The sequence below is a fragment of the Tachysurus fulvidraco genome, chromosome 11 (genome assembly GCF_022655615.1).
Source record: "Tachysurus fulvidraco isolate hzauxx_2018 chromosome 11, HZAU_PFXX_2.0, whole genome shotgun sequence".
NCBI classification, from domain to species: domain Eukaryota; kingdom Metazoa; phylum Chordata; class Actinopteri; order Siluriformes; family Bagridae; genus Tachysurus; species Tachysurus fulvidraco.
The window spans coordinates 24,297,319-24,321,805 of record NC_062528.1 but is presented as its reverse complement, the minus strand read 5'-3'; the positions used below and the strand labels follow the sequence as shown (position 1 = coordinate 24,321,805).

The 24,487-nt window shown below is 40.4% G+C and overlaps 3 protein-coding genes and 1 long non-coding RNA gene across 10 annotated transcripts in view; 3 read left to right on the top strand and 1 right to left on the bottom strand.

Annotated features, from left to right (window-relative positions):
- LOC113647927 (E3 ubiquitin/ISG15 ligase TRIM25-like) overlaps positions 1-24,487 on the top strand; it is a 62,511-nt gene that overhangs the window by 37,013 nt on the left and 1,011 nt on the right. The gene's annotated exons all lie outside the window — the stretch shown is intronic.
- On the bottom strand, positions 74-10,304 carry LOC113662515. 2 transcript variants are annotated; one of them, XR_007144363.1, is made up of 4 exons: positions 10,022-10,304; positions 9,550-9,580; positions 9,242-9,360; positions 74-2,225 (listed from the first exon to the last, which is right to left on the bottom strand). It is a non-coding gene; the product is annotated as an uncharacterized LOC113662515 (long non-coding RNA). The 2 variants fall into 2 exon arrangements; XR_007144364.1 differs by lacking the exon at positions 74-2,225 and having other exon boundaries at positions 5,885-9,360; positions 10,022-10,300.
- Positions 5,755-20,923, top strand: LOC113649215. 6 transcript variants are annotated; one of them, XM_047820559.1, is made up of 2 exons: positions 5,755-5,865; positions 18,821-20,923. In XM_047820559.1, exon 2 carries the CDS (start codon positions 19,431-19,433, stop codon positions 20,916-20,918), a length of 1,488 nt encoding a protein of 495 aa, XP_047676515.1. In that variant the 5' UTR covers positions 5,755-5,865; positions 18,821-19,430; the 3' UTR covers positions 20,919-20,923. The 6 variants fall into 6 exon arrangements, with proteins under 6 accessions (XP_047676515.1, XP_047676514.1, XP_047676513.1 ...); XM_047820558.1 differs by lacking the exon at positions 5,755-5,865 and adding an exon at positions 12,450-12,760; XM_047820557.1 differs by lacking the exon at positions 5,755-5,865 and adding an exon at positions 12,834-14,819 and having other exon boundaries at positions 18,824-20,923.
- On the top strand, positions 22,620-24,066 carry LOC125145894 (E3 ubiquitin-protein ligase TRIM11-like). The gene is made up of 2 exons (XM_047820592.1): positions 22,620-23,090; positions 23,656-24,066. Exons 1-2 carry the CDS (start codon positions 22,776-22,778, stop codon positions 23,848-23,850), a joined length of 510 nt encoding a protein of 169 aa, XP_047676548.1. The 5' UTR covers positions 22,620-22,775; the 3' UTR covers positions 23,851-24,066.

The following is a 24,487-nucleotide window of genomic DNA, read 5'->3' as shown; positions in this document are numbered from 1 at the left end:
CTCTTGAACGTTTGGAACTGAAGAGTCGTTTTTGTGATTGAACAGGAAAGATCAATCAATTCTTTTTTTTTCATTACTCCTGAAAGTAACTCAGTATTTTTTGTTCATTCTATTGAAAAGGTCAATAAGTGATTGATGAAGGAGTTTCTATAAAATAGTAATGTTCGTGTAGTTTCAACAGTTTTTGTATGTGAGATTTTTATGATCAATACACTTTATTTTAAAGCACTAAAACATAAGAGCAAAACTTATACTCTGTGTTTTCTCCTTTTTCTCTTAGGTTTCAATCCATTACCTGAGATTCACAGTGCCTTCAAAGACTGATACAAAGACTGATATAAAGACTGATATAAAGAATGATACAAAGACTGATATAAAGACTGATATACATTAAAGACTGATATTTCTCTTTCGTTCTTTAATCCCTTCTTGTTAAGCTTTTAGAGCCATAGAGCTGCTTCACAGTAATGGCTGTACTGACTGCATTCTGAAGTAACTTTAGTCTTTTGTGGCTTCTTTCTGTCATCTAAATTTAATTGGAAAGTTTATTTTAAATGAATGTGTTCCTTTTTAAACTATACACTTTAAATACACAAGAAAGATATTTGTAAAAATAGACTTAAATGAATCTGAATCTTTAAATCTACACTTGTCCTTTAAATCCTTTTGACACTGTAAGATTTACTGCATATTGTGATGAATGGTGTTAGTGGGTAAAGAAGTGAGAACAGAAATCATTCGTACTGACGTTCAAAAGATGAATCAGTTTGTGAAAGCAACATTGAAATGCAAACGAATAAAGATGGTCTTACCTCGACAACTCAAGTGTTGTTCATGTCTGTTCACATCATCACAGCTCTGAACCATACACACACAAACTTTAAACTGAACGCCAAATCACTCCCACAATGCAACACGTCAACAGTATAATAATGTATTACAGATCAAGTAGCTAAAATATAAGAAATATTGTACATTTACAGTCATACAATAAAGTACACAGTATGACAATGTTTTATGAAAATACACCACAATACTGTTAGGAATTATTTGTAAATTTATAGTAAATACAGTGTATGTCATGTCATGTTAAGTCATGTCATGATATATATCATGTCATGTTATGTTAAGTCATGTTATGTTATGTTAAGTGAAACAGGATATGACAGTAGATTATTTTTTCCAAAAATGAATGGTCTCAAACCTGAAAAATATTCCCTCCCTGCAACTTCACTTGGTACATTACAGCACGTTATTAACTGAGTTAAAACCGACCCTAACAACACAAATGTCATAATTTTCACCAGAGCATTTTATAATTTAGTAAAAAAAAATATATATATATATATTTATATTTTTTTAAATAGAGTTTCCTGACAAAGTCAAAAAGCCTTGATGCAATAATCAAATTTATGTGGTACTTAAATTATGCATTAAAATTCTAAAAATGGGTCAGTGCCGACCCTAACACGAGGAAGGTTAAACGGGAATTTTTTGTGTAAGAATGTTTATGTTGTTATTGTGTATGAATGTTTATGGTGTTATTGTGTATGAATGTTTATGTTGTTATTGTGTATGAATGTTTATGTTGTTATTGTGTATGAATGTTTATGGTGTTATTGTGTATGAATGTTTATAATGTTAGTGTATGAATGTTTATGGTGTTATTGTGTGTAACATATTGAATATGTTCTACATATATGAGGTTATGAGGACATCTAGTGGTTATCTGATAAAATGATATCCAGAGTCACGTGTGTATGTTTTGTTACTGAAGTAAAATAAAGTAATGTGAAGGAGCAGCAGCTCTTGTTCGTTTGTCTGTCTAAAGAACAGAACAATGGTGTCAGAGTAAAACTGATATAAACGCAGAAAAAGAGGACGGCACAGTTACAGCCACCACCACCATTGAATCTGAAAGGAAATCTCTCAGAAAATTGTAAGAACTGGATACAGAGGTTGGAACTTTTGTCGCTAGCTTGCAGAGAAGTCTGAGACGGTGCAGTGTGCTAGATTTCTGTACGTGGCCCACGTGGTGGGGGAAAAGGCCATAAAAGTATGGAATACATTTGAGTTCTCAAAAGAGGAGAGAAATAAAATACATGTACTAAAAGACAAGTTTAAAAATTACTGTGAGCCTCAGAAAAACCTACAGTACATCAGACAAGTGTTTTTTCAGGAGATCACAAAGGTCTGCAGAAACAATCGACATGTACGTCACTGATCTGAAAAGCAAAGCAAAAGACTGTGAGTTTGGTGATTGGCACCATTCATTAATTTATGATAGGATTGTATGTGGCGTAAGAGAGGATCAACTAAAAGGCAGACTTCTAAGAGAAACGGATCTCACAGTAAAAAAGGACATTGATATTTGCAGGGCCAGCGAGATCACGTCGAGTCAGATGAAAGCACTCAATGATGAAGTAAATGTACACAAAGGTGAATCTATAAAGCCAAAGAAAAGTGACACCAAATCAGAGCAGACGTCAGTGATGATAAAGGAATACAGCAGAGTACAGAAAATGCCCAGCCTTCGGGAAAACATATAAGTCATGTCAGAAGAAAAATCATTTTGCAAAGATGTGTAAAACCAAAGACCTGCAGAATCAGAATAAAAGAATGCACGTGATTGAACAAGATGGTAACGTGTTTATTTTCAGAGGTGGGAAGTAACGGAGTAAAAATACTTTGTTACTGTACTTAAGTACATTTTTCTGTTATCAGTACTTTACTCCACTATTTATTTTTTACTATACAACTTTTTACTTTTACTCATTACATTTTTACACAAATATCTGTACTTTTTACTTCTTACATTTTCAAAACGGACTCGTTACTTTTAGTATTATTCCTTCTCCTTGGACGCTGTTTCCAGCCTATCATCCTATCATTGTACGGCTTTTTCCCCATGTGACTGGTGTACTGTATTATTTACTGGCTATCAGACATAGACTAAGGATAGCGGAGCTAACAATGAGCAGCACCTACAAAAGGAATGGCTAATGTTCATTCAGAGGGAGTCACCGATGTTAAAGTAACTAACAACGAGGACATTCCTGAACACACATGGCCATATATGAGGGAGATGTTTGTAATAATCGGCGTCACAAAGGATTCCTGGCGAATGCGTTGTGAATTGTGTCACCCAGGGGGGGTTCTAGCCCTTTATTAGGGGGGCTTCAGCCCCCTGTCTGTAATCTCAGCCACCCTAAAACTATAAGGATCATTTTTACTTTCATAAATAAACAATAAAAATTACGTTAAAATGCAGGACATGTCAATGGGAAAGAAAATTATTTATCAGTTTGATCCAAGAGCGATTTTTTTTACTTTGCTTTTACACGCGTGTGTTGTAGTGTTTCACACGTGCGTCTTCAGCTGTCTGCTTTATTAGAACGGAGAAGCACAGGTACGCGCAGCGTGCACGCGCAGTCAGAGCTGGAGGCGTTTATCTATAACGTTAATCGGCGGAAAGACGCAAAGACGGCAACCAAAAGCAGTGAAATGTCACTATTCTTATTACCAGAGTTGTCATATAATATATAATATAGAACTCTTCTTGTTTTAAATTCTCACTGAGGGCTAAAACCTCCTAAAGATGAAACCCTAGAACTGCCCCTGGTGTCAACCCAAAAAACACGAAGTGCTTAATTTAATGAACATTAATTTTGTCATTTGTAAAACATCACAATAATTTTGAGTTGTTTTGAAGCACAGAGCTGGAATCTCCCTACAGTTTGGGATATGGCCTTGGTGATACACTTGGTATACATTATATTTCCAAAAGTATTGGGTCACCTGACCTTTCCTGCTATATGTGGTTGTTTTCTGATCTCATCCCCACTGAACACCTTTGGGATGAATGTGAACGCTGACTCCACCCTACATCACCTACATCAGTGCCTGCCTTTCGTAACACTCTTGTGGCTGATGAACGCAAATATCCATCAGCACAATCCAAAATTATATATACATATACATACACACACACACACACACACACACACACACACACACACACACACACACACACACATATATATATATATATATATATATATATATATATATATATATATATATATATATATATATACATACACACACACACATGACATCCAGTTACCAGTATGACACTAAACAGGTAGTAGTATCAGAGACTTTTTCCTTAAGTACATGTCAGAGCCCATACTTCTTTACTTTAACTTGAGTAAAAGAGTGTAGTCACTACTTCTACTTTTACTGGAGTCTTTTAAAAAATGAGTATCTGTACTTCTACTTGAGTAAAGGATGTGTGTACTTTTGCCACCTCTGTTTATTGGTACAGTAACAGTGGAAAAAGAAAGCAATGTAATGTCCAGCAACTCAAGTAAAGAGGATGAACAATGGGTCAAGACAATCCAGATAAACAAGAATGATGTTAAAGTGACACTGGATTCAGGAGCTGAATGTAATGTTCTGTCAGAAAGATTATACAAGTTGCTAAACATATCAGGGAGACTGCAGAGGTCAAGCTGCAAACTTGTTATGTATTCTGTACACAAGATGGCGCCATTGGGCGAGAGAGCACTGAATTGTGTGTACAAAGGACAAAAATACAAAATCCTGTTTGAAATAATGAAGCATGATGTACCTGCCATTCTAGGACGTGCTGCATGTCAGAGAATGGGCATAATTAAATGTCTTAATGAAATTAAAAAGAGCAGTGACATTTTCAAGGATTTTGATGATCTATTTGAAGGATTAGGATGTTTACCTGGAGAACACCACATACAAATTGATCCAAATGTCAGACCAGTTGTTCACACACCAAGAAGGATACCTGTATCTCTGTGAGAGAAAGTGGTTGAAGAACTACAAAGAATGAAGCAGATGCGGGTCATCGCAAAGCAAACCGAGCCAACTGAATGGGTCAACATCATGGTAACTGTAGTTACATCGAAGAAAATGCGTATTTGTATGGATCCTAAAGATCTCAATCTGGCATTAAAAAGAGAGCTTTATCCAATGCTGACAGTAGAACATGTGGTCTCAGAAATGCCGAATGCAAAGTAATTTTCTGTGTTAGATGCAAATCACGGATTTTGGCAGATAAAGCTGGATCATGAAAGTTCAAAGCTTTGTACAATGAACAGGCCAATTGGGCGATACCATTTTCTTAGGTTACCTTTTGGTATATCCTCAGCGTCAGAAGTCTTGCAGGGATCCATAGCATAACATTATAGAAGGACTGGAAGGTGTAGTGGAAATTTTTACATTAGAGAAGAACACATGAATCTGTCCTTCTAGGCTTCTGTATTTCCCATGGCTGGTAGTTATTGTGACTAGAGATTTCAGTTGTTTCTTCTTAAAACTGCCTTTAATCAGACCTTTCCCATGAGACCTTTTTTGTTCCCGTGGGATTAGCTTGGTCAGAAGATGAGCAGGCGATGCTTCTAAGCCAATGGTGGATGATGTTTTGATTTTACATGTCCTGTTTCATTTTATTCCTGTTTATAAAATGCTGATGTTATCAATAATGGGGACCCTTCCTCTCTGATTTTACACGTAGAGTGTTGGGTCCTTCTGCAAAGCTGAACACAATAAACCGTGAAACCTTTATACTCTTGCCCGTGCCTGTTGGTGTGATATTTTTATGCTTTAATTCTCTCGAACCTCAAAACTTCCACATCAGGCTGGCGTTGTCGGCAGGATTCTGCGTTTGAGAGTCGACTTCGGGGATTCCCGGGGAGGCTTGCAGCGCTTGAGCCTTGAAGGCTGTTAACTTCACCTCGACCGCAAAATTGGCTATGAGCGTGAGAGGACTCTGGAGTTCACCGTGAGCCGCCTCAACGCTGGAATCAAAAGTAATTGGATGTGTGGAAGGTGAGAGAATCTATTTTTATTTGTGTTAAAGAACACTGCTTAATCTGCTAAAGTTTTAAGGGTTTTATTTTGAAAACCATAGTTGAATTCATTAGTGTTGAATAGTGAATATTGTTGGTTGTCTCTGTGTAGAAAGTGCTGTAAAGACAGGATTTAAACCTGGATCTGTCGACAGATCAATGACCTGGATAGGCACCTAGTGCAAGGCCTAAGAATATAAAAGTAAAGCACGGCACTAATCTGGGATTAGGTGCTAAAGGTGTCTTGTTTGCGAGGTTTTGAGAAAACCCGCCGCTAAGAGCTGACGAGCTCGGTGTAGACTCTCCGGAGAGCAAAGCAGGTTTGGGGAAAAGAGAAAAGGCCAAAACAAAAGATAACACACACACACATAGCACACGCTCTCTGGTGCAGAGACTGTCAACAATAAACTAAGATAGTCATGGGCAACAGTATTTCTAAGAGCAAGCTAAATAAAAACCCAGTGTGTGTCACTGGACCTAATGTGAATTATATGAGAAATAATTATGGTTCTGATTCTGTGTCACAATTGGTGCGGTGGGTGACGGAGTGTGGCTTCCCAGACGGCGGCAGATTTAGCTTGTAACAGTTAGAACAGGGTAGAAATAAACTGGACAGCTTTTCACTTGTGGATGTTAGAGGCTGAAAAAAGGTTTCAAAATGCACAATGTACTCCAAAGAGAGCATGTATACAATATGTACAGAATACACAAAGTACAATAAGTAACTCACAAAGTCTCCAGTGTCTTAAGTCTTTTTCAGTCTGAGATGGTGCAAAGGGAAGAGGCCATAAAAGTATGGAATACATTTGAGTTCACAGAAGAGGAGAGAAATAAAATACAAGTACTAAAAGACAAGTTTAAAAATTACTGTGAGCCTCAGAAAAACCTACCGTACATCAGACACGTGTTTTTCACGAGATCGCAAAGGTCTGCAGAAACAATTGACGAGTCAGATGAAAGCACTCAATGATGAAGTAAATGTAGACAAAGGTGAATGTATAAAGCCAAAGAAAAGCGACACCAAATCAGAGCAGACATCAGTGATGATATAGGAATGCAGCAGAGTACAGAAAATGCCTAGCCTAAGGGAAAACATGTAAATCTTGTCAGAAGAAAAATTATTGTGCAAAGATGTGTAACACCAAAGACATGCAGAGTCAGAATAAAAGAATGCACATGATTGAACAAGATGGTAACGTGTTTATTGGTACAGTAACAGTGGAAAAAAAAGCAATGAAATGTCCAGCAACTCAAGTAAAGAGGATGAACAATGGGTCAAGACAATCCAGATAAAGTGTTAAAGTGACAGTGGATAATGTTAAAGTGACACTGCATACAGGAGCTGAATGTAATGTTCTGTCAGAAAAAGTATACAAGTTGCTAAACATATCAGGGAGACTGCAGAGGTAGAGCTGCAAACTTGTTATGTATTCTGTACACAAGATGGCGCCATTGGGCGAGAGAGCACTGAATTGTGTGTACAAAGGACAAAAATACAAAATCCTGTTTGAAATAATGAATGATGCACTCGCCACTCTAGAACGGGCTGTATGTCAGAGAATGGGCATAATTAAAAGGCTGTATGAAATTAAAAAGAGCAGTGACATTCTCAAGGATTTTGATGATGTATTTGAAGGATTAGGATGTTTACCTGGAGATCACCACATACAAATTGATCCAAATGTCAGACCAGTTGTGCACACACCAAGAAGGATACCTGTAGCTCTGCGAGAGAAAGTGGTTGAAGAACTACAAAGACTGGAGCAGATGGGGGTCATCGCAAGGCAAACTGAGCCAACTGAATGAGTCAACAGCATGGTAACTGTAGTTACATTGAAGAAAATGCGTATTTGTATGGATCCTAAAGATCTCAATCTGCCAATAAAATGAGAGCTTTATCCAATGGTGACAGTAGAAGATGTGGTCTCAAGAATGCCAAATGCAAAGTACTTTTCTGTGTTAGACGCAAATCAAGGGTTTTGGCAGATAAAGCTGGATCAAGAAAGTGCAAAGCTTTGCACAATGAACAGGCCAAATGGGCTATACAATTCTTAGGTTACCTTTTCGTATATCCTCAGCGTCAGAAGTCTTTCAGGGATCCATAGCATAAAATGATAGAAGGACTGGAAGGTGTGGTAAATATCATCGATGACTTGCTAATGTGGGGAGACTTCATTGAAGAGATTGAAGGGCATGATGAAAGGTTAACAAAGCTGCTGGAATGTGCAAATAAAAAATTAAAACTCAACAGAAATAAGTGCAAAATAAAAATGACGGAGATCAAATACATAGGATACATACTGAGTGCTCAAGGAGTTAAACCAGATGAAGAAAAGATAAGGGCAGAGACTGAAATTCCACCACCACAAAGCAAGAACTGAAAAGATTTCTAGGAGTAGTGCAATATCTGGCAAAGTTCATTTCAAAAAAGCCACAGCAGAGGATGTAGAGATGCAAATGTTAAAAAAGTCAGTGCTGAATGGGTGTGCAAAAGAATGATCTACGATGCAAAGATCAATACAGCTGTACTGGACATTTCGAGAGGAAATCAGTCATAAAGATGGTCTGTTATTCAATGCAAATAAGCTCATTGTTCCAAATCAACTAAGACAGGAAATGATCAACAAAATACATGAGTCACACCTGGGAATTGTCAAATGTAAGGCAAGAGGTAGAGACATTTTGTACTGGCCAGGTATGTCGACACAAATTCAGGATGCAGTATCCAGATGTGCTACCTGCAATGAAAACAGGAACAACAATAAACAGAGCCATTGTTCCAACATGATGTGCCAGGACGACCTTGGGGGAAAAAATAGGTACAGACATTCTTTACCATAATGGTTCAGCATTCCTGTTATGTGTGGACTACTTTTCAAAATACACTGAGGTAAAACTACTCATGGACATGACAACCTGTGTTCAGGGAAATGAGATCCATCTTTGCAAGACATGGAATTGTGGATATAGTAATATCTGACAATGGACCTCAGTATGCAAGAGCTGAATTTTCAAGTTTTCCAGTGGAATGAGAATTCAGGCATGTGACTTCAAGACCTGGTTATGCAAATCTAATGGACAAGCCGATAGAGCAGTGCAAAAAGTGAAAAATCTCTTAAAGAAATCACAGAGTAGTCAATGTGATCCGTATATAGCACTACTGCAATACCGCAACACACCAATGGAAGGGATAGGATTATCACCTGCACAATTACTGATGGGGAGACATCTCAGGACGAAGCTGCCTACATCATCTGCATTGCTTACGACAGAGACAATGTCTCAAGTGCACGAGCAACTTAAGCAGAGACAGAAGAAAGAGAAGCAGTATTACGACCAGATGACTAAAGACTTACCTGATCTGCAACCTGCAGAAGGAATAAGGATGCAAAAGGGAGATTCGTGGAAGCCAGCTGTTGTTCTAGAAAAGCATAAACAGCCATGTTTTTTTATAGGAAAGACTCCTGATGGAAAGCTGTTCAGATGAAATCGTAGAAATTTAAGAAAAACAAGAGAAAGAGACTCTTCAACATTTGAGAAAAGCATTGAAATGGATACTGATAGTCAGCAGTCGGTTGAAGCATCACAAAACAATGCACTTGACAGTAAGGACATTACAAATGAAAGAAATGATGATGAAAGCGTAGTGAAAGAGCAAGCTTACCGTACAAGGTCTGGAAGAATTGTAAAAATACCTGAAAAATACAAAGACTGAGTGGATGTGTGTAATAAGTTGAAATATAATAGTTTCTGAGTATAAATGTGTTGAATAATTTTGTAGTTATGCTGAAAAATTTGGTTGATGAAACTCAAATGTTGTGCTTAAAAGTTTGTGCAGAACTTCTATGCATCTGTATAAAGGAATATTCTTAGGAACGGGGATGTAACGTTGTATGTTATACATATATGGGTTTATGAGGACATCTAGTGGTCATCTGATACAATGCCATCCAGAGCTACGTGTGAATGTTTTGTTACTGAAGTCAGAAGAATAAAGTTATGTTAAGGAGCAGCAGCTCGTGTTCGTTTGTCTGTCTAAAGAACAAAACACACATCAGCACAATAAGCCCAAAATCTGATCTAACGTGACCAACACAGTGTAGCCTTCAAGAAAGCACTCATAGAAATAAGCCTACCTTCATGGACAGGCATGTATTTGAGGTCCCCTTCTCTCTTTATTTCCCTGCTTACAAACATAATAAGCTCTAGCACTGATGACAACAGCTCCAACTGCACTCACTGCAAATCCTGCAAAACTCCTAAAAGACAGCATTAATATCACCTTTACCATAACATGACAGATAAACAGCTTGGAAACACAAAGTTCAGTAAAAGAATGAGACTCTGGTTCTTATTAGAACCAGATACAGAACAGTAGCTGAATATTGAGTGTGACGTCACAACGGCCATTCTGTTGACGCTCAAGGTGTCACGTGGAAACCACTAAACCACACAGAACATGGACATCAGACCACTGCTCTGTTTCACTGAGAGACAGACTTTAGTGGTGTTGATGAACTGGACAATATTATGCATTATTAAACACTTTAATAAATCACAGAGAATTAGCAAAAGATTAATGTGACAATAACAACGACAATAGGGCATGTTCTTATCTTTAGAAGATTTTCTGGTTGTCCTCACAGCAAACTTTTTTGTATGAAGGCTTGTAAACTCCAATCTGTGCACCATTTCATGTTGATTTTCAACCCAATCGCTACCTAACTGATGATCAGCTCATTTTCATAAGAAATAAAAGACCTCTTGAGGTCTTACAGCAGCCATGCTCATGGTACATTTACAATTACAGCATGTGACAGGCTCTTATCCAGAGCCACATACAGTACATACAGTAAGTGCTTAAATCTCTAACATTGAATACATTAATGCTGGCTCACTAGGTTACATACTTAAGATACCACGAGTTTAATACATTTGTTCAAAGTTACAATGAAAAAGCGTCAAAGTTTTTTTTTTTTTTTTAAATGTAAAAGATAAGGAAAGAAGTGAAGCATTTCCTGAATAAGTAGGTCTTCATCTGCTGCTTGAAAATAGCCAGTGACTCAGCTGTCCAGACCTCTAGGGGAAGTTCATTCCACCACCTTGTTGCCAGAACAGAGAAGAGTCTTGTAGTATACTTGCCTCTTACCTTGAGAGTTGGTGGAACCAGTCGAGCAGTGCTGGTAGATCAGAGGGTGTGAGGTGCAGTGCAAGGAGTGATGAGTGCTTTGTGGTAAGAGGGAGCTGGTTCCTTTTTGACTTTGTAGGCCAGCATCAGTGTTTTTAATCTGATGCATACAGCTTCTGGAAGCCAGTGGAGGGATCGCAGCAGCAGAGTGGTATGCAAGAAATTTGGCAGGTTGAAAACAAGTCGGGCAGCTGCATCAGAGGACGAATCGCATTCATAGGTAGACTTGCCAGCAGTGCGTTGCAGTATTCCAGTCTGTAAATGACAAGAGACTGAACAAATACCTGAGCAGCCTGTATGGACAAAAATGTTGTAGAGAAGAAACCGACATGAACGAGTAACATTAGCAACATGAGAGGAAAAGGACAGTTGATTGTCCATGGTTACCTCAAGGTTGTGAGCTGTGGCTGAAGGGGAGATCAGACGTTGTGCAAGGATATAGCAAGATCATGAACTGGGCAGTCAATTTTTGCTATGCACAATTCATTGCAATAACTCATAAAAGTGACGTGACATATGGCTCAGTATGGTAACCCATAATCAGAATTTGTTCTCTGCATTTAACCCATCCAAAGTGCACAAACACAGCAGTGAACACACACACACCGTGAACACATACCCGGAGCAGTGGGCAGCCATTTATGCTGCGACGCCCAGGGAGCAGTTTGGGGGTATCGGTGCCTTGCTCAAGGGAACTGTCGGAACTCAGAGCCCCCTCCGAGAGGACATATCTCAGGGTGAATCGCACTCTTAAACTTTTAGCCACATATTTACTGATCTAAATATACGTCACTAATAACACTATTATTGCTGGAAAATGAGAAGACATCTCAGACCTGGATGAGACTGAGAAAACTTCTTATTGCAGCTAATCATCCAACAAATCCATTGAGCTCAAGGAAAAAGTCAAAAGCAATCAAATGAAAAACCCATTCTTGAGTTTCATGATTTTTCACATTATCCCCCCTTTGAGGCTGTAACCAAACCTACTGTATGTTGCAGTAATCCTGACATAACCACTAAACATTATGAATATCAACAGAGGCCACATTTAAAACCATGTAGTGGAAATTTTTACTTTAGAGAAGAACACATGAATCTGTCCTTCTAGGCTTCTGTATTTCCCATGGCTGGTAGTTATTGTGACTAGAGATTTCAGTTGTTTCTTTCTAAAACTGCATTTAATCAGAGCTTTCCCATGAGACCTTTTCTGTTCCCGTGGGATTAGCTTGGTCAGAAGATGAACAGGCGATGCTTCTAAGCCAATGGTGGATGATGTTTTGGTTTTACATGTCCTGTTTATTTTATTCCTGTCTATAAAATTCTGGTGTTATCAATAATGGTGGCCCTTCCTCTCTGATTTTACACGTAGAGTGTTGGGTCCTTCTGCAAAGCTGAAAACAATAAACCGTGAAAACCTTTATACTCTTGCCCGTGCCTGTTGGTGTGATATTTTTATGCTTTAATTCTCTCGAACCTCAAAACTTCCACAACAGGCTGGCGTTGTCGGCAGGATTCCGCGTTTGAGAGTCGACTGCGGGGATTCCCGGGGAGGCTTGCAGCGCTCGAGCCTTGAAGGCTGTTAACTTCACCTCGACCGCAAAATTGGCTATGAGCGTGAGAGGACTCGGGAGTTCACCGTGAGCCGCCTCAACGCTGGAATCAAAAGTACTTGGATGTGTGGAAGGTGAGAGAATCTATTTTTATTTGTGTTAAAGAACACTGATTAATCTGCTAAAGTTGTAAGGGTTTTATTTTGAAAACTATAGTTGAATTCATTAGTGTTGAATAGTGAATATTGTTGGTTGTCTCTGTGTAGAAAGTGCTGTAAAGACAGGATTTAAACCTGGATCTGTCGACAGGTCAGTGACCTGGATAGGTACCTAGTGCAAGGCCTAAAATACAAAAGTAAAGCACGGCACTAATCTGGGATTAGGTGCTAAAGGTGTCTTGTTTGCGAGGTTTTGAGAAAACCCGCCGCTAAGAGCTGACGAGCTCGGTGTAGACTCTCCGGAGAGCAAAGCAGGTTTGGGGAAAAGAGAAAAGGCCAAAACAAAAGATAACACACACACACATAGCACAGGCTTTCTGGTGCAGAGACTGTCAACAATAAACTAAGATAGTCATGGGCAACAGTATTTCTAAGAGCATGCTCAATAAAAACCCAGTGTGGGTCACTGGACCTAACGTGAATTATATGAGAAATAATTATGGTCCTGATTCTGTGTCACAATTGCTGCGGTGGGTGACGGAGTGTGGCTTCCCAGATGGCGGCAGTTTTAGCTTGAAGCAGTTAGATTTGCTGAAAGGTAACCTGACCCAAATGGAAAGAGATAATGTTGGGAAGAAGAAAAAGAGCAGGGTAGAAATAAACTGGACAGCTTTTCACTTGTGGAAGTTAGAGGCTGAAAAAAGGTTTCAAAAAGCACAATGTACTCCAAAGAGAGCATCTATACAATATGTACAGAATACACAAAGTACAATAAGTAACTCACAAAGTCTCCAGTGTCTTAAGTCTTTTTCAGATGATCCTGACCTGGATGGACCGCCTCCTCGACCACGTCTGGCAGCGGCTGCGTCATGTCGACAGGTGTGCGCAGATCCGGAGCCAGCTCGTGTGGAGCCGAAGGAGAGTCCACTGCCTCCACCGAAGGCAGTTAAGGCTGACCCACCCTCTCCACCGATCGCGGATCGTACACGCCAGAAAGACAAGCAAAAGGAGACTACGGATCTTGAACCTGTCAGAGAAGAGGCTTCGATTCCAGAGGTCAACGAGAAACTTCAGAGTGTGATTACAATGCCCATGGTGGAAGTAGCAGGGCCGGATGGAGACCCTATGTTAGTACACCGTCCGTGGACACTAAAGGACATTGAGCATGCTCATGAGCACCTCCCTGACCCGAGAGAAGTGGGGGGGAAAAAGTTTGGTGTGGAGTTGGAACGTTTCTGCAAAGAATTTCGTCCCACCTCTCTTGAACTAAGGCGCCTGCCGGGAAGAAAACTAGCATCTGACATAACGCGGATTAAGTATGAATGGCCGGATGAAAATCTGTGCATGAGACATCCAGATCATGAGAGCGGGAGGAATGCGACGTACTATAACTTCGTAACGGAATTACGTGAAGCGTGTTATGAAGCTTTTCCAGTGAAGATGGATATGACAAAGATTGCGCTGTGCAAACAACAGGACAGCGAGACAGCTGCGCAATATCTTCATCGCCTCACGGAAGTACACAACGCGCACAGCGGCCTTACTGCCCCCGAGAATATGAGTGAGGGGGTAGTGACCGCATACGAGGCGCATTTGAGAAACAGTTTCATGAATGGACTGATTCCGGAAATATCTGACAAGGTGAAAAACCTATGCATCACGTGGGACACTGGAAAGCTGAGCCTTATCGAACAACATGCTCTGCATGCGGAAAAGCTGCTCACACAAGCCAAGCAAGATCAGGGAAAAAAGAGAGAAGAACAAACACACAAAGTTCAGCTGACGATGATGCAAGCCATGACGAGATCTCATACACAACGGAGAGGGACTTCCACATATCGAGGAAGAGGGCGATATCGAGGAAGGGGGAGAGGAAGAGGAAGAGCCAGAGGCGGAAAAGAAAAAGGGGGAGAGAGTGGATGTTTTGTTTGCGGAGGACAAGATCACTGGGCAAGGGAATGCCCTAAGAGACATGATGAGGAAACTGCATGACCATCAACATCTCAGGTCGAGGAGGTCAGTCCTGAAGGGATGGGTGAGTCAAAATCTTTGATGCTATGCAATGAGGAAATGCTTCAGCTAACTTCTGATTCCGACTTAAATTTTAAGGTTTTGAATGCTATTGATTTTCTTGAAAAGAAATATACTCCACAAGGCACATATGCAAAATACAGTTTAGATGCCTACAAGCACATGCCAGTGCACACATTGAATGTAGAAGGGAAAGACATTTTGTTTTTAGTAGATTCTGGTGCAGGAAACTCTGTGATCAAATTACATGAGTTGAGTGAGATGCCAGAAATGAGTGGTAGATCCCTGAATTCAGTTGGAGCGTCTGGGATTATCGTGAAAGAAAAATTTACAGCACCCTTAAGGTGTGTTGAGAATAACCAACAGTCATTCACATTTTCTTTTCTGCTTTCTGAATGCTGCCCGATTAATTTGATGGGCAGGGATTTGATCTGCAAATTGGGAATAAACCTAATTAGCACCCCAAACGGATTAAAAGTGTGTAGAAGTCAAATAGGTGAATTTCAGGGCGTTAAGTGGGACCCCAGACCTCTGTTGTATGTGTATGAGTGGGAACTCAGCACCTCTTCTGTGAATTCAGTGAATCAAGCACTCTTGGATAAGGCCTATGATGTTACTAACCCTACACGCACACAATACATGAACACACATGATCTGCACTGCACAGCACACACACACACAGGGCCTGATGTAGTTTATGAACAAGAGTGGTTTGAAATGCAGCCAAAAGCTGATGTGTTGTTACTGACAAAGTTGTATTGGGATAATTACAGATGTACTGCAGAAGTGAATCTTTCTAGTATAAATGTGAAGCCGGGGAAGGCCCATCCGTTCACTATAGAGAATTCACACCCACATGTGTCTTTATCAAAAGGTGAAACAGAGAAATGGGAAGATTTAGGGATGTGGACATTAAAATGTGTGAAAGCTGATGATTGGAAACCCAGTTCAGATCCCACAGTGTTGTACAGCGAGAAAACTAAATCCTATTGCATGCACTTGAATTGGATAGCTTTTGTTGACAGAACAGTTGAGATAATGCCACAGGCAGACACAGATGTACTGAAAACAATGTGGCAGATGACACACATTTCTGGGGAAGATCCCCGATTACAAGCAGTTCCTAGAGAACTTTGGGCAACAGGGAAATATGATGTAGGTCTGATCAAAAATTGTTCACCGGTGCAGATAACACCTAAATCGGATTACAGACCTTGCAAAACTCAGTACCCCTTAAAGCCAGAGGCTATTAGGGGTATCACACCAGTGTTTAATTCACTGCTTGAATCTGGAGTGATTGTGCCATGTGAAACCTCCCCAGTGAGAACACCTATTTTTCCAGTGAGGAAACCTAGGCCTCTGGGTGACCCAGAGGAGTGGCGTTTTGTCCAAGATTTGCAAGTAGTGAATGATGCAGTAATTCCAAGAGCTCCAAATGTGCCAAACCCTCACACAATCTTGTCTCAGATTCCACCAGAAAGCAAGTGGTTTTCTGTGGTAGACTTAGCTAATGCTTTTTTCAGTGTACCAGTTCATCCAGACAGCCAGTTTTGGTTTGCGTTTTCTTTCAATGGAAAGCCGTACACTTTTACCAGATTGTGTCAGGGATTTTGCGAATCTCCAACTATTTACAATGAAGCTCTTAAAAACAGTCTTGAATCTCTGACGCTGACCCCAGGGTCAGCAATTCTTCAATATATGGACGACTGCATGATTGCAGCGCCATCTAAAGAGCAATGTGAAAAAGACACTATTGCGTTACTTTGTCATCTAGCGGAGGAAGGTCACAAGGCGAGCTTATCAAAGCTGCAGTTTGTAAAACAGCAAGTGAAATTCTTGGGGCATCTGATATCAGAACAAGGCAAAACTATTGAGCAGAACAGAGTTGCAGCAATACAAAACATTCCAAAGCCTAACACAAAAAAACAACTGATGTCATTTCTAGGCATGTGCTCTTATTGTAGGACTTTCATACCAAACTATGCAGTCCTCGAAGCACCTTTGAGCGCAATTGCTCATGGGAAAGGCCTACAGGCCCACAGTGCACTGACTTGGACACCAGAGGCAGAAAAAGCCTTCGTAGATTTGAAAATGGCTTTACAAACCACCCCAACATTAGGGATTCCAGATCCAAATGAATTGTTTGTACAAACAGTTGATGAAAAAAGTGGTTGTATGACATCAGTGCTATTACAAAATCATGGTGGGAAAATGAGACCAGTGGCCTACTTCTCTGCTAAATTGGATCCAGTAGCGGCAGGCCTGCCAATGTGTTTAAGAGCAGTAGCAGCAGCTGAGAAAGCGGTTAATGCTTCTAGAGATATTGTGGGATACAGTGAACTAACTCTTTTGGTCCCACATGCAGTGTCGCTTCTTCTTCTTGAACAGAAAACAGCACATATGTTTGCGGCACGTTGGCTGCGATATCACACTATTTTGCTTGACATGCCAAATGTGAAAGTAAAACGCTGTACTGTGTTAAACCCTGCAACTCTTCTCCCTACAGAAGCAGATGGAGAACCACACAATTGTGTTGCGGTTGTAAATGAAATTTGCAGTCCTAGGTCTGATTTGCAGGAAACGCCGTTGCAGAATCCAGATCTTGAGTTTTTTGTGGATGGATCAGCCTTCAGAGATCAGAAAACAGGCCGCAACTGCGTGGGGTATGCAGTAGTGACACAACATGAAACGATTAAAGCAGAATCATTACCAGAGCATCTCTCTGCGCAGGCAGCCGAATTGGTTGCTTTAACAACAGCATGCAGGTTAGCAAGAGACAAAACTGTCACCATTTATACTGACAGTAGATATGCATTTGGGGTAGTACATGATTTTGGTACATTGTGGAAAAACAGAGGTTTCCTGACCTCTTCAGGTAAAGCAATCACGCACAATGGCCTGATTTCTGAACTCCTGGATGCAATCCTGTTGCCAAAATCTATTGCCATATGTAAGTGTGAAGCACACACTGGGAAACATGACCCCATTTCACAGGGCAATGCGCAAGCAGATGCAGCAGCAAAATCAGCTGCGCAGAAACTGATTTTTTCGTCAGAGACCGACGAAACTTTGTGTATGTTGCAAATATGTACTCCCACAGCAGATCTCAAAGATCTTCAATCACAGTCTACAGCCCAAGAAAGAGCCACATGGAGGAAAGCAGGAGGTGTGGTAAGAGATGGGGTTTGGTACGGCCCTGATGACAAGCCATGTTTGCCAAAGAAATTGTTTCAATTCTATGCTAAATTGGCGCATGGCCAAGACCATGCGTCAAAAGGGGGGATGTATAACAGTGTCTCCAGATACTGGCACACTAAGGGCTTTGCAAACTATTCCCAGAAGTTTTGTGAGAAATGTATAGTGTGTGCAACAAACAACATTGGCCGAGGCATTAAAGTCTCCCAGAGCGCCCATCCTCCGCCACAGCGACCATTTGAACACCTTCAGATGGACTTTATTGAACTGACACCCAGTGAAGGCAAAAAATACTGTTTGGTGATAGTGGATATGTTCTCTAAGTGGGTGGAAGCTTTCCCCACTTCCAAACAGGATGCAAGTGCAGTAGCTAAAGCACTCCTGTCTGAAATTATTCCTCGTTGGGGAATCCCTGACAAAATCAGTAGTGACAATGGGACTCCATTTGTAAACCAAGCACTTCGACGGGTGGGAGAGTACTTGGGTATAGATCTCAGACAACACTGTGCGTACCACCCTGCCAGCGGAGGGGCGGTGGAGCGAGAAAATGGTACGCTAAAGAACAAATTGGCCAAGTGCTGTGATGAAACAGGTCTATCATGGGTAAAGGCCCTTCCCATTGTGTTATTATACATGAGAACGAGAACTAGAGGGAGAGTGAATTTAAGCCCATTTGAGATACTGTTTGGCAGACCCCCAAATACAGGAATTGAGCCTGGACACACACCCAGATTAACCACAAGCCAATGTGAAGATGAAATGCTGTGTTATTGTGCAAACTTGTCCTCTGTTTTGTCTCAAATCCATAAGCAGGTGAAGGAAGCACTGCCTAAGGTGACGCAAACAGATCTGCACAGTCTCAAACCAGGTGACTGGGTGGTGGTGAAGGATTTCAGGAGGAAAAGCTGGAGAGCCAGGCGGTGGCTGGGACCATTTCAGGTACTTCTGACCACGCAGACTGCGGTGAAGGTTGCAGAGAGAGCGACGTGGATTCACGTTAGCCACTGTAAGCGGGTTCCTGAGCCAGAGGAAAAACCAACACCCGACAGCTGCAAAGAGGAATGAGAAGGGGCATCAGGGCACACGGTGACGTGCTAGTAACCTCTCCCGTGAGCTCCAACTGACTTTCCACGACGCGTATAGTGTCTGAGTCAGAAGAAAACCCTGATACAACGCAGCAGCCGACACCGAGAAGGAGCAGCGTCATCTGAAGGAGTAACATCGACACACACACACATATGAATGTAAACACAAATGTAAATGAAATTAATGAACTGAAAGAGGTAAATGTGAAAGACACTTACGACAGCAGATGACGACAGCATTACACATTTACGACAGCCAGACTCCCATACAAACACAAATATAAGACCTGACTTCTACAATCGATCAACATTGATGAGTAAAAGCTCCTGTTAAGATGAGGAGCCTGTTTGACTATCACCCAAGAGTTTTAGGGATCATTGGCATCCTTATGATCTGCCTGTTAATTAGAGGGAATGCAGAAAAGACTTCCACCTTTGGTAGAAGTCGCAGAGACGTGCATGAAAACACTTATTGGCAATTTGCCAACTACACTGCCAAAATGATCACAAATGAGTCTTGTTATGTGTGTATGATTCTCCCCACAGCTGCGAGTAAACACACAATGATCCCCATGAAAAGTAATGGTAGTGAATTGAAAGCCATAGCCCAATACTGTAGAAATTCTTACTGCATGTGGAAGCAGGATGCTTATAGAGTCCAGAATGGCACACATTTGAGTCTGGTGATAAATTCACCGGCCTCCCTGTGGTGTGAAGCTGGAGGTCCTGGGAGGACTGATTTAACTGGTACCACCATATGTCTACGAACTCTAATGCGTGTGACAAAACGAACATTCAAAGTAAACCAAACAAGAGTTAACACATTTGTTGCACAGCCTCCTCCTAAATTGAACTACACACACTGTTTTGTAGGTACAGGAAACATACCGTTAGGTAATATTGCCAGCCGTAGGTGCACTCATTTATATTACCCATATTCTGATGACGGAACCTGCCCACAGGCAGAGTGTTCCCTCATTCATCCATCTGACACCGGCACATTACTCAGGGCTGACGACTGGTACTGGGTCTGTGGTAAAAACGTGTATCTAGCCCTACCCCGTAACTGGGGAGGAGTATGTACTTTAGCAAGGTTTAGGTATCCAGGTGTGGTCATAGCTCACTCACACTCACCAATAAAGCGACCCAAGAGAGAGGTGTCTTATAATGACTTTCCTCCGCCAGAACATAGACTGAAACCTACACTGAGTAAATTCTTTGATTCCTTCTTCCCACAGTATGGGATGACTCAGGTTTGGAATCAACTAGAAGTCACACATTATCGGCTTGCCACTTATATTAACTCCACTAATCGGGCAACCGAAGGCATTAAACAGGAACTCGCGGCCCTTAGATTGACTGCTACACAAAATAGAATGGCCTTAGATATTCTATTAGCTAAAGAGGGAGGTGTATGTGCCCTGATTGGAGATCAATGTTGCACCTTCATTCCCTCGAACGATGACGACCAAGGGTCTATCTCAGATGCACTGCATGATATGCACAAAGTAGCAAACCAAATGAAACGAGACGAACACGGAGATAATAGTTGGGGACTTTGGTATACACTGTTCGGACAGTGGACTCCCTATCTATCAATGATAATCCCAGTGATTGTGGTATTACTCTTATTATGTTTGTTTGGCCCTTGCGTATACAAATGCATTCATTACATCATAATGTCCAATCTAACGACCAAACAACTTGTGAAACTAGACGATATTGACGATGACCCTGAATGGAGTCCTCCGTTCAGCGATGACTATTTCACTGAATTTGCCCAGACTGATCCAGAAACAGACAAAGGTGAATACGGACAGTAGAGACTGTGACTTGTAGTGAGGTTACGACTTGATTAATGCTTAATGCTTTGCCTTTAACTGCATATTTCTTATATATACGGGTCCTGTCCCCACAAAAACAGCATATTATCCACTAAAGATCATGTATTTTATGAAGCATTCATGTGAACCCTACAGGGGTAATGATGCGCTGATGTGAGACTTTACATGATTAGCTTAAGATTTAAGTGATTATATTCTAGCTGATTAACAATGTTGTAGATTAAGTAGTTGATTAACAATACTGGTATCGATCGATCATTTAGAGTTTAGATTTTGTTACAGATTAATGATTAGTAAAATTTTGTGTATTGTCCCAGGGACAAAAGGGGGGAATTGTAGTGGAAATTTTTACTTTAGAGAAGAACACATGAATCTGTCCTTCTAGGCTTCTGTATTTCCCATGGCTGGTAGTTATTGTGACTAGAGATTTCAGTTGTTTCTTTCTAAAACTGCATTTAATCAGAGCTTTCCCATGATACCTTTTCTGTTCCCGTGGGATTAGCTTGGTCAGAAGATGAACAGGCGATGCTTCTAAGCCAATGGTGGATGATGTTTTGGTTTTACATGTCCTGTTTATTTTATTCCTGTCTATAAAATGCTGGTGTTATCAATAATGGTGGCCCTTCCTCTCTGATTTTACACGTAGAGTGTTGGGTCCTTCTGCAAAGCTGAAAACAATAAACCGTGAAAACCTTTATACTCTTGCCCGTGCCTGTTGGTGTGATATTTTTATGCTTTAATTCTCTCGAACCTCAAAACTTCCACAACAACCACTAAATCACATTTAAATAAAACAAAAAAAAAAATTCAAACAACATTTAAACAAAGCAGTCGTGGCCGGCCTGAGACTCGAACCCACAAGTGTTCATTCCAATATTTTGCGCATGTACTTATAGAATGTATAGTATGTATTCTTGTCTGTGCTGCTTTTGTGTATTGTCTTGTAGTGTTTTGTAGTGTTTGTGTGCACTGTCTTCTGTCTCACACTGTGTACACCAGGTTGTACAGATGCACTTTATATGTCTTGGACTAACTTTAGGTCCTTAGCTCTGTCCTTGTTCTATGTAGCACCATAATCCTGGAGAAACATTGTCTCATTTCACTGTGTACTGTGTCAGATATATATGGTTAAAATGACAATAAAAGCTTCTTGACTTATTGACTTGACCTGACTTTGGATCCGGACTGGCTGCTGACTGCTACTGACACGCCGCCATCTTGGAACATCAAAAATGACCTCAGAAATAACGCTGACCGTTAGTTCATCAGAAGAACTTGGTTGTACAATTCCATCAGCCTTGACCATTAGGGATAAATGTTAGAGAGAAATAGCGAATCAAACTTTATCATCTTTATTCTATATTTCTATACTTCTAAAAGTAAAGCTGCTTTGAGACAATATCCATTGTTAAGTATAGTGCTTTTAGTATAAAAACATAATAATACAGTATAGAAACATATAATAATGAATACAGTTTTATTATTTATTATATTTTATACTCATTCTGTCTATATTGTATCTAATCATCTGAATTGTTTTTTTGTATAGTTTGTATAGTATAGTGTTATTTATGTCTGTACTTTTGAGAGTCACAAACTGCTGGAACCAAATTCCTCGTGTGAGTCAACATCAACACACTTGGCCAATAAACCTGATTCTGATTCTGATTCTGAGTCTGATAAAAAAAAAAAGCCTGAGCTCACTTTTATCTGTAAAGCCATAGCTTTTCTTTCTCTGTTACACTATAACACAAAACTTAAAATACAAATTTTAACGAAGGAACCAACGAACAAACGACGAAGGAACGAACCCACTCACTCTCTCAATGCAGGAAAATGGCAGAGGCCAGTATTTCAGAAGGTTATATTTACGTGCATCACTTCAGCTGTCCAGTGTGTCTGGATCTCCTGAATCATCCAGTGATTATACCCTGTGGTCACAGTTTCTGTAAGTTGTGTATTAATGGCTGCTGGGATCAGGATGATGTGAAGGGCATCTACAGCTGTCCTCAGTGTAGAGAGACTTTCACTCCAAGGCCTGTTTTATACAGGAACAACATGCTGGCTGAAGTGTTGGAGAAACTGAAGAAGACTGAACTCCAAGCTGCTTCTCCTGCTGTTTCAGCTAAAGCAGAAAGAACTAAAAAACAGGTGAGAACTGGATATTATTATTCTTTTTTATGTCAATTTCTACAAATTCTATTTCTAGTCTAATTTCTATTGATGTGATCTGATTATATGACTGTCATTCAGTGTAAGGTGGATTTTTATTAAAAGTCAAAGTGTGTTTTGTAAAGACGTGTGAAACAGGTCAGACCAGTCATTGTACTTTAAACAGCCAAAGGCATGACGGTGATGATGATGATGATGATGATGATGATGATGATGATGATATTGATATTTAACACGGTCATGTGACACTTTATTCTGATTTCAAAGTATATTTTGTTTTACTTCTAAAAGTGTTGAAGCTTCTTTAAGGCACATTTATATTTACTTTATATTAATATGACATCCACTTTCTCCAGGTAACACTCACTGTGTGATCTACAGAGGGCGCTGTTCCTCACAAAGTTTCCTCCTAAAAGCTCATTACAGCAACAAGAAATGTTCCTGTCTGAGATCACAAATGTGTCTTTGTTCTGATTCAGTCTGAGATTCATTCGTTCCTCTCGTCCACTTTTCTCCTTCTCTATGATGTGTTTCCTCTCTGTAGAGTTTCCCGTCTCTCTGTGTTTCTCCTGGATGTGACGACTCACCCAGCTTCACTGTCAATCAACATCTCTCATTTTATGGAGTGAGGAAATCTCTCTCAGATCTGAAAAAACGAGTGAAGCAATTCTGTGAGAAGAAATTCAACAAAATCAGACCACAAGGTGAACAAACCAACATTGGTTCTGTATCACAGTAAAAAGAGCCATAAAATTCATCTAACAAAAATAAGAAGTAAGCAGGAACAAGACTGCAGAAAATCACACAGTATTAGCATCAGTCTTGTAAATGACATCAAGATCAATTTAGCAGACAAACAAAGTACAAATCTTACATTTGTGGAGAAAATCGTAGCTGATGAATAAATTGAGATGGTGACGTTGTTGACGTCTGAGATAAACGTGAGGTAGCAAATTTTACACATTCACACTTTAAACTGTTTCCAACTCATTTTTCTGTCTCCATTTTTTCTCTGTGTCTCCATTTTTTCTCTGTGTCTCCAAAGCTGCAGCAGTTCAGATGATTTTACCTTCAGAACCAAAGAGCAGAGAAGATTTTCTGCAGTGTAGGTTTCACACACACACACACACACACACACACACACACACACACACACACACACACACACACACAGACACAGACACAGACACACACACATACAGAAACACACACATACACACAGACAAATACACACACACACACACACACACACACCACACAGACACAGACACACACACACACACACACACACACATACAGACACAAACACACACACAGACAAAAACACACAAACGCACAAAGAGACAGACACAAATACACACAGACACACACACACA

What these genes read in the sequence shown, in the direction of transcription:
- LOC113649215 (XM_047820554.1), top strand. Translation starts at nt 14,816, where the DNA reads ATGGGTGAGTCAAAATCTTTGATGCTATGCAATGAGGAAATGCTTCAG. An exon ending in GGCGGTGGAGCGAGAAAATG is followed by an intron (nt 18,561 to 18,820) that starts GTACGCTAAAGA and finishes CAAATCCATAAG; the next exon opens with CAGGTGAAGGAAGCACTGCC.
- LOC125145894 (XM_047820592.1), top strand. Translation starts at nt 22,776, where the DNA reads ATGGCAGAGGCCAGTATTTCAGAAGGTTATATTTACGTGCATCACTTC. An exon ending in CAGAAAGAACTAAAAAACAG is followed by an intron (nt 23,091 to 23,655) that starts GTGAGAACTGGA and finishes TCCTCTCTGTAG; the next exon opens with AGTTTCCCGTCTCTCTGTGT.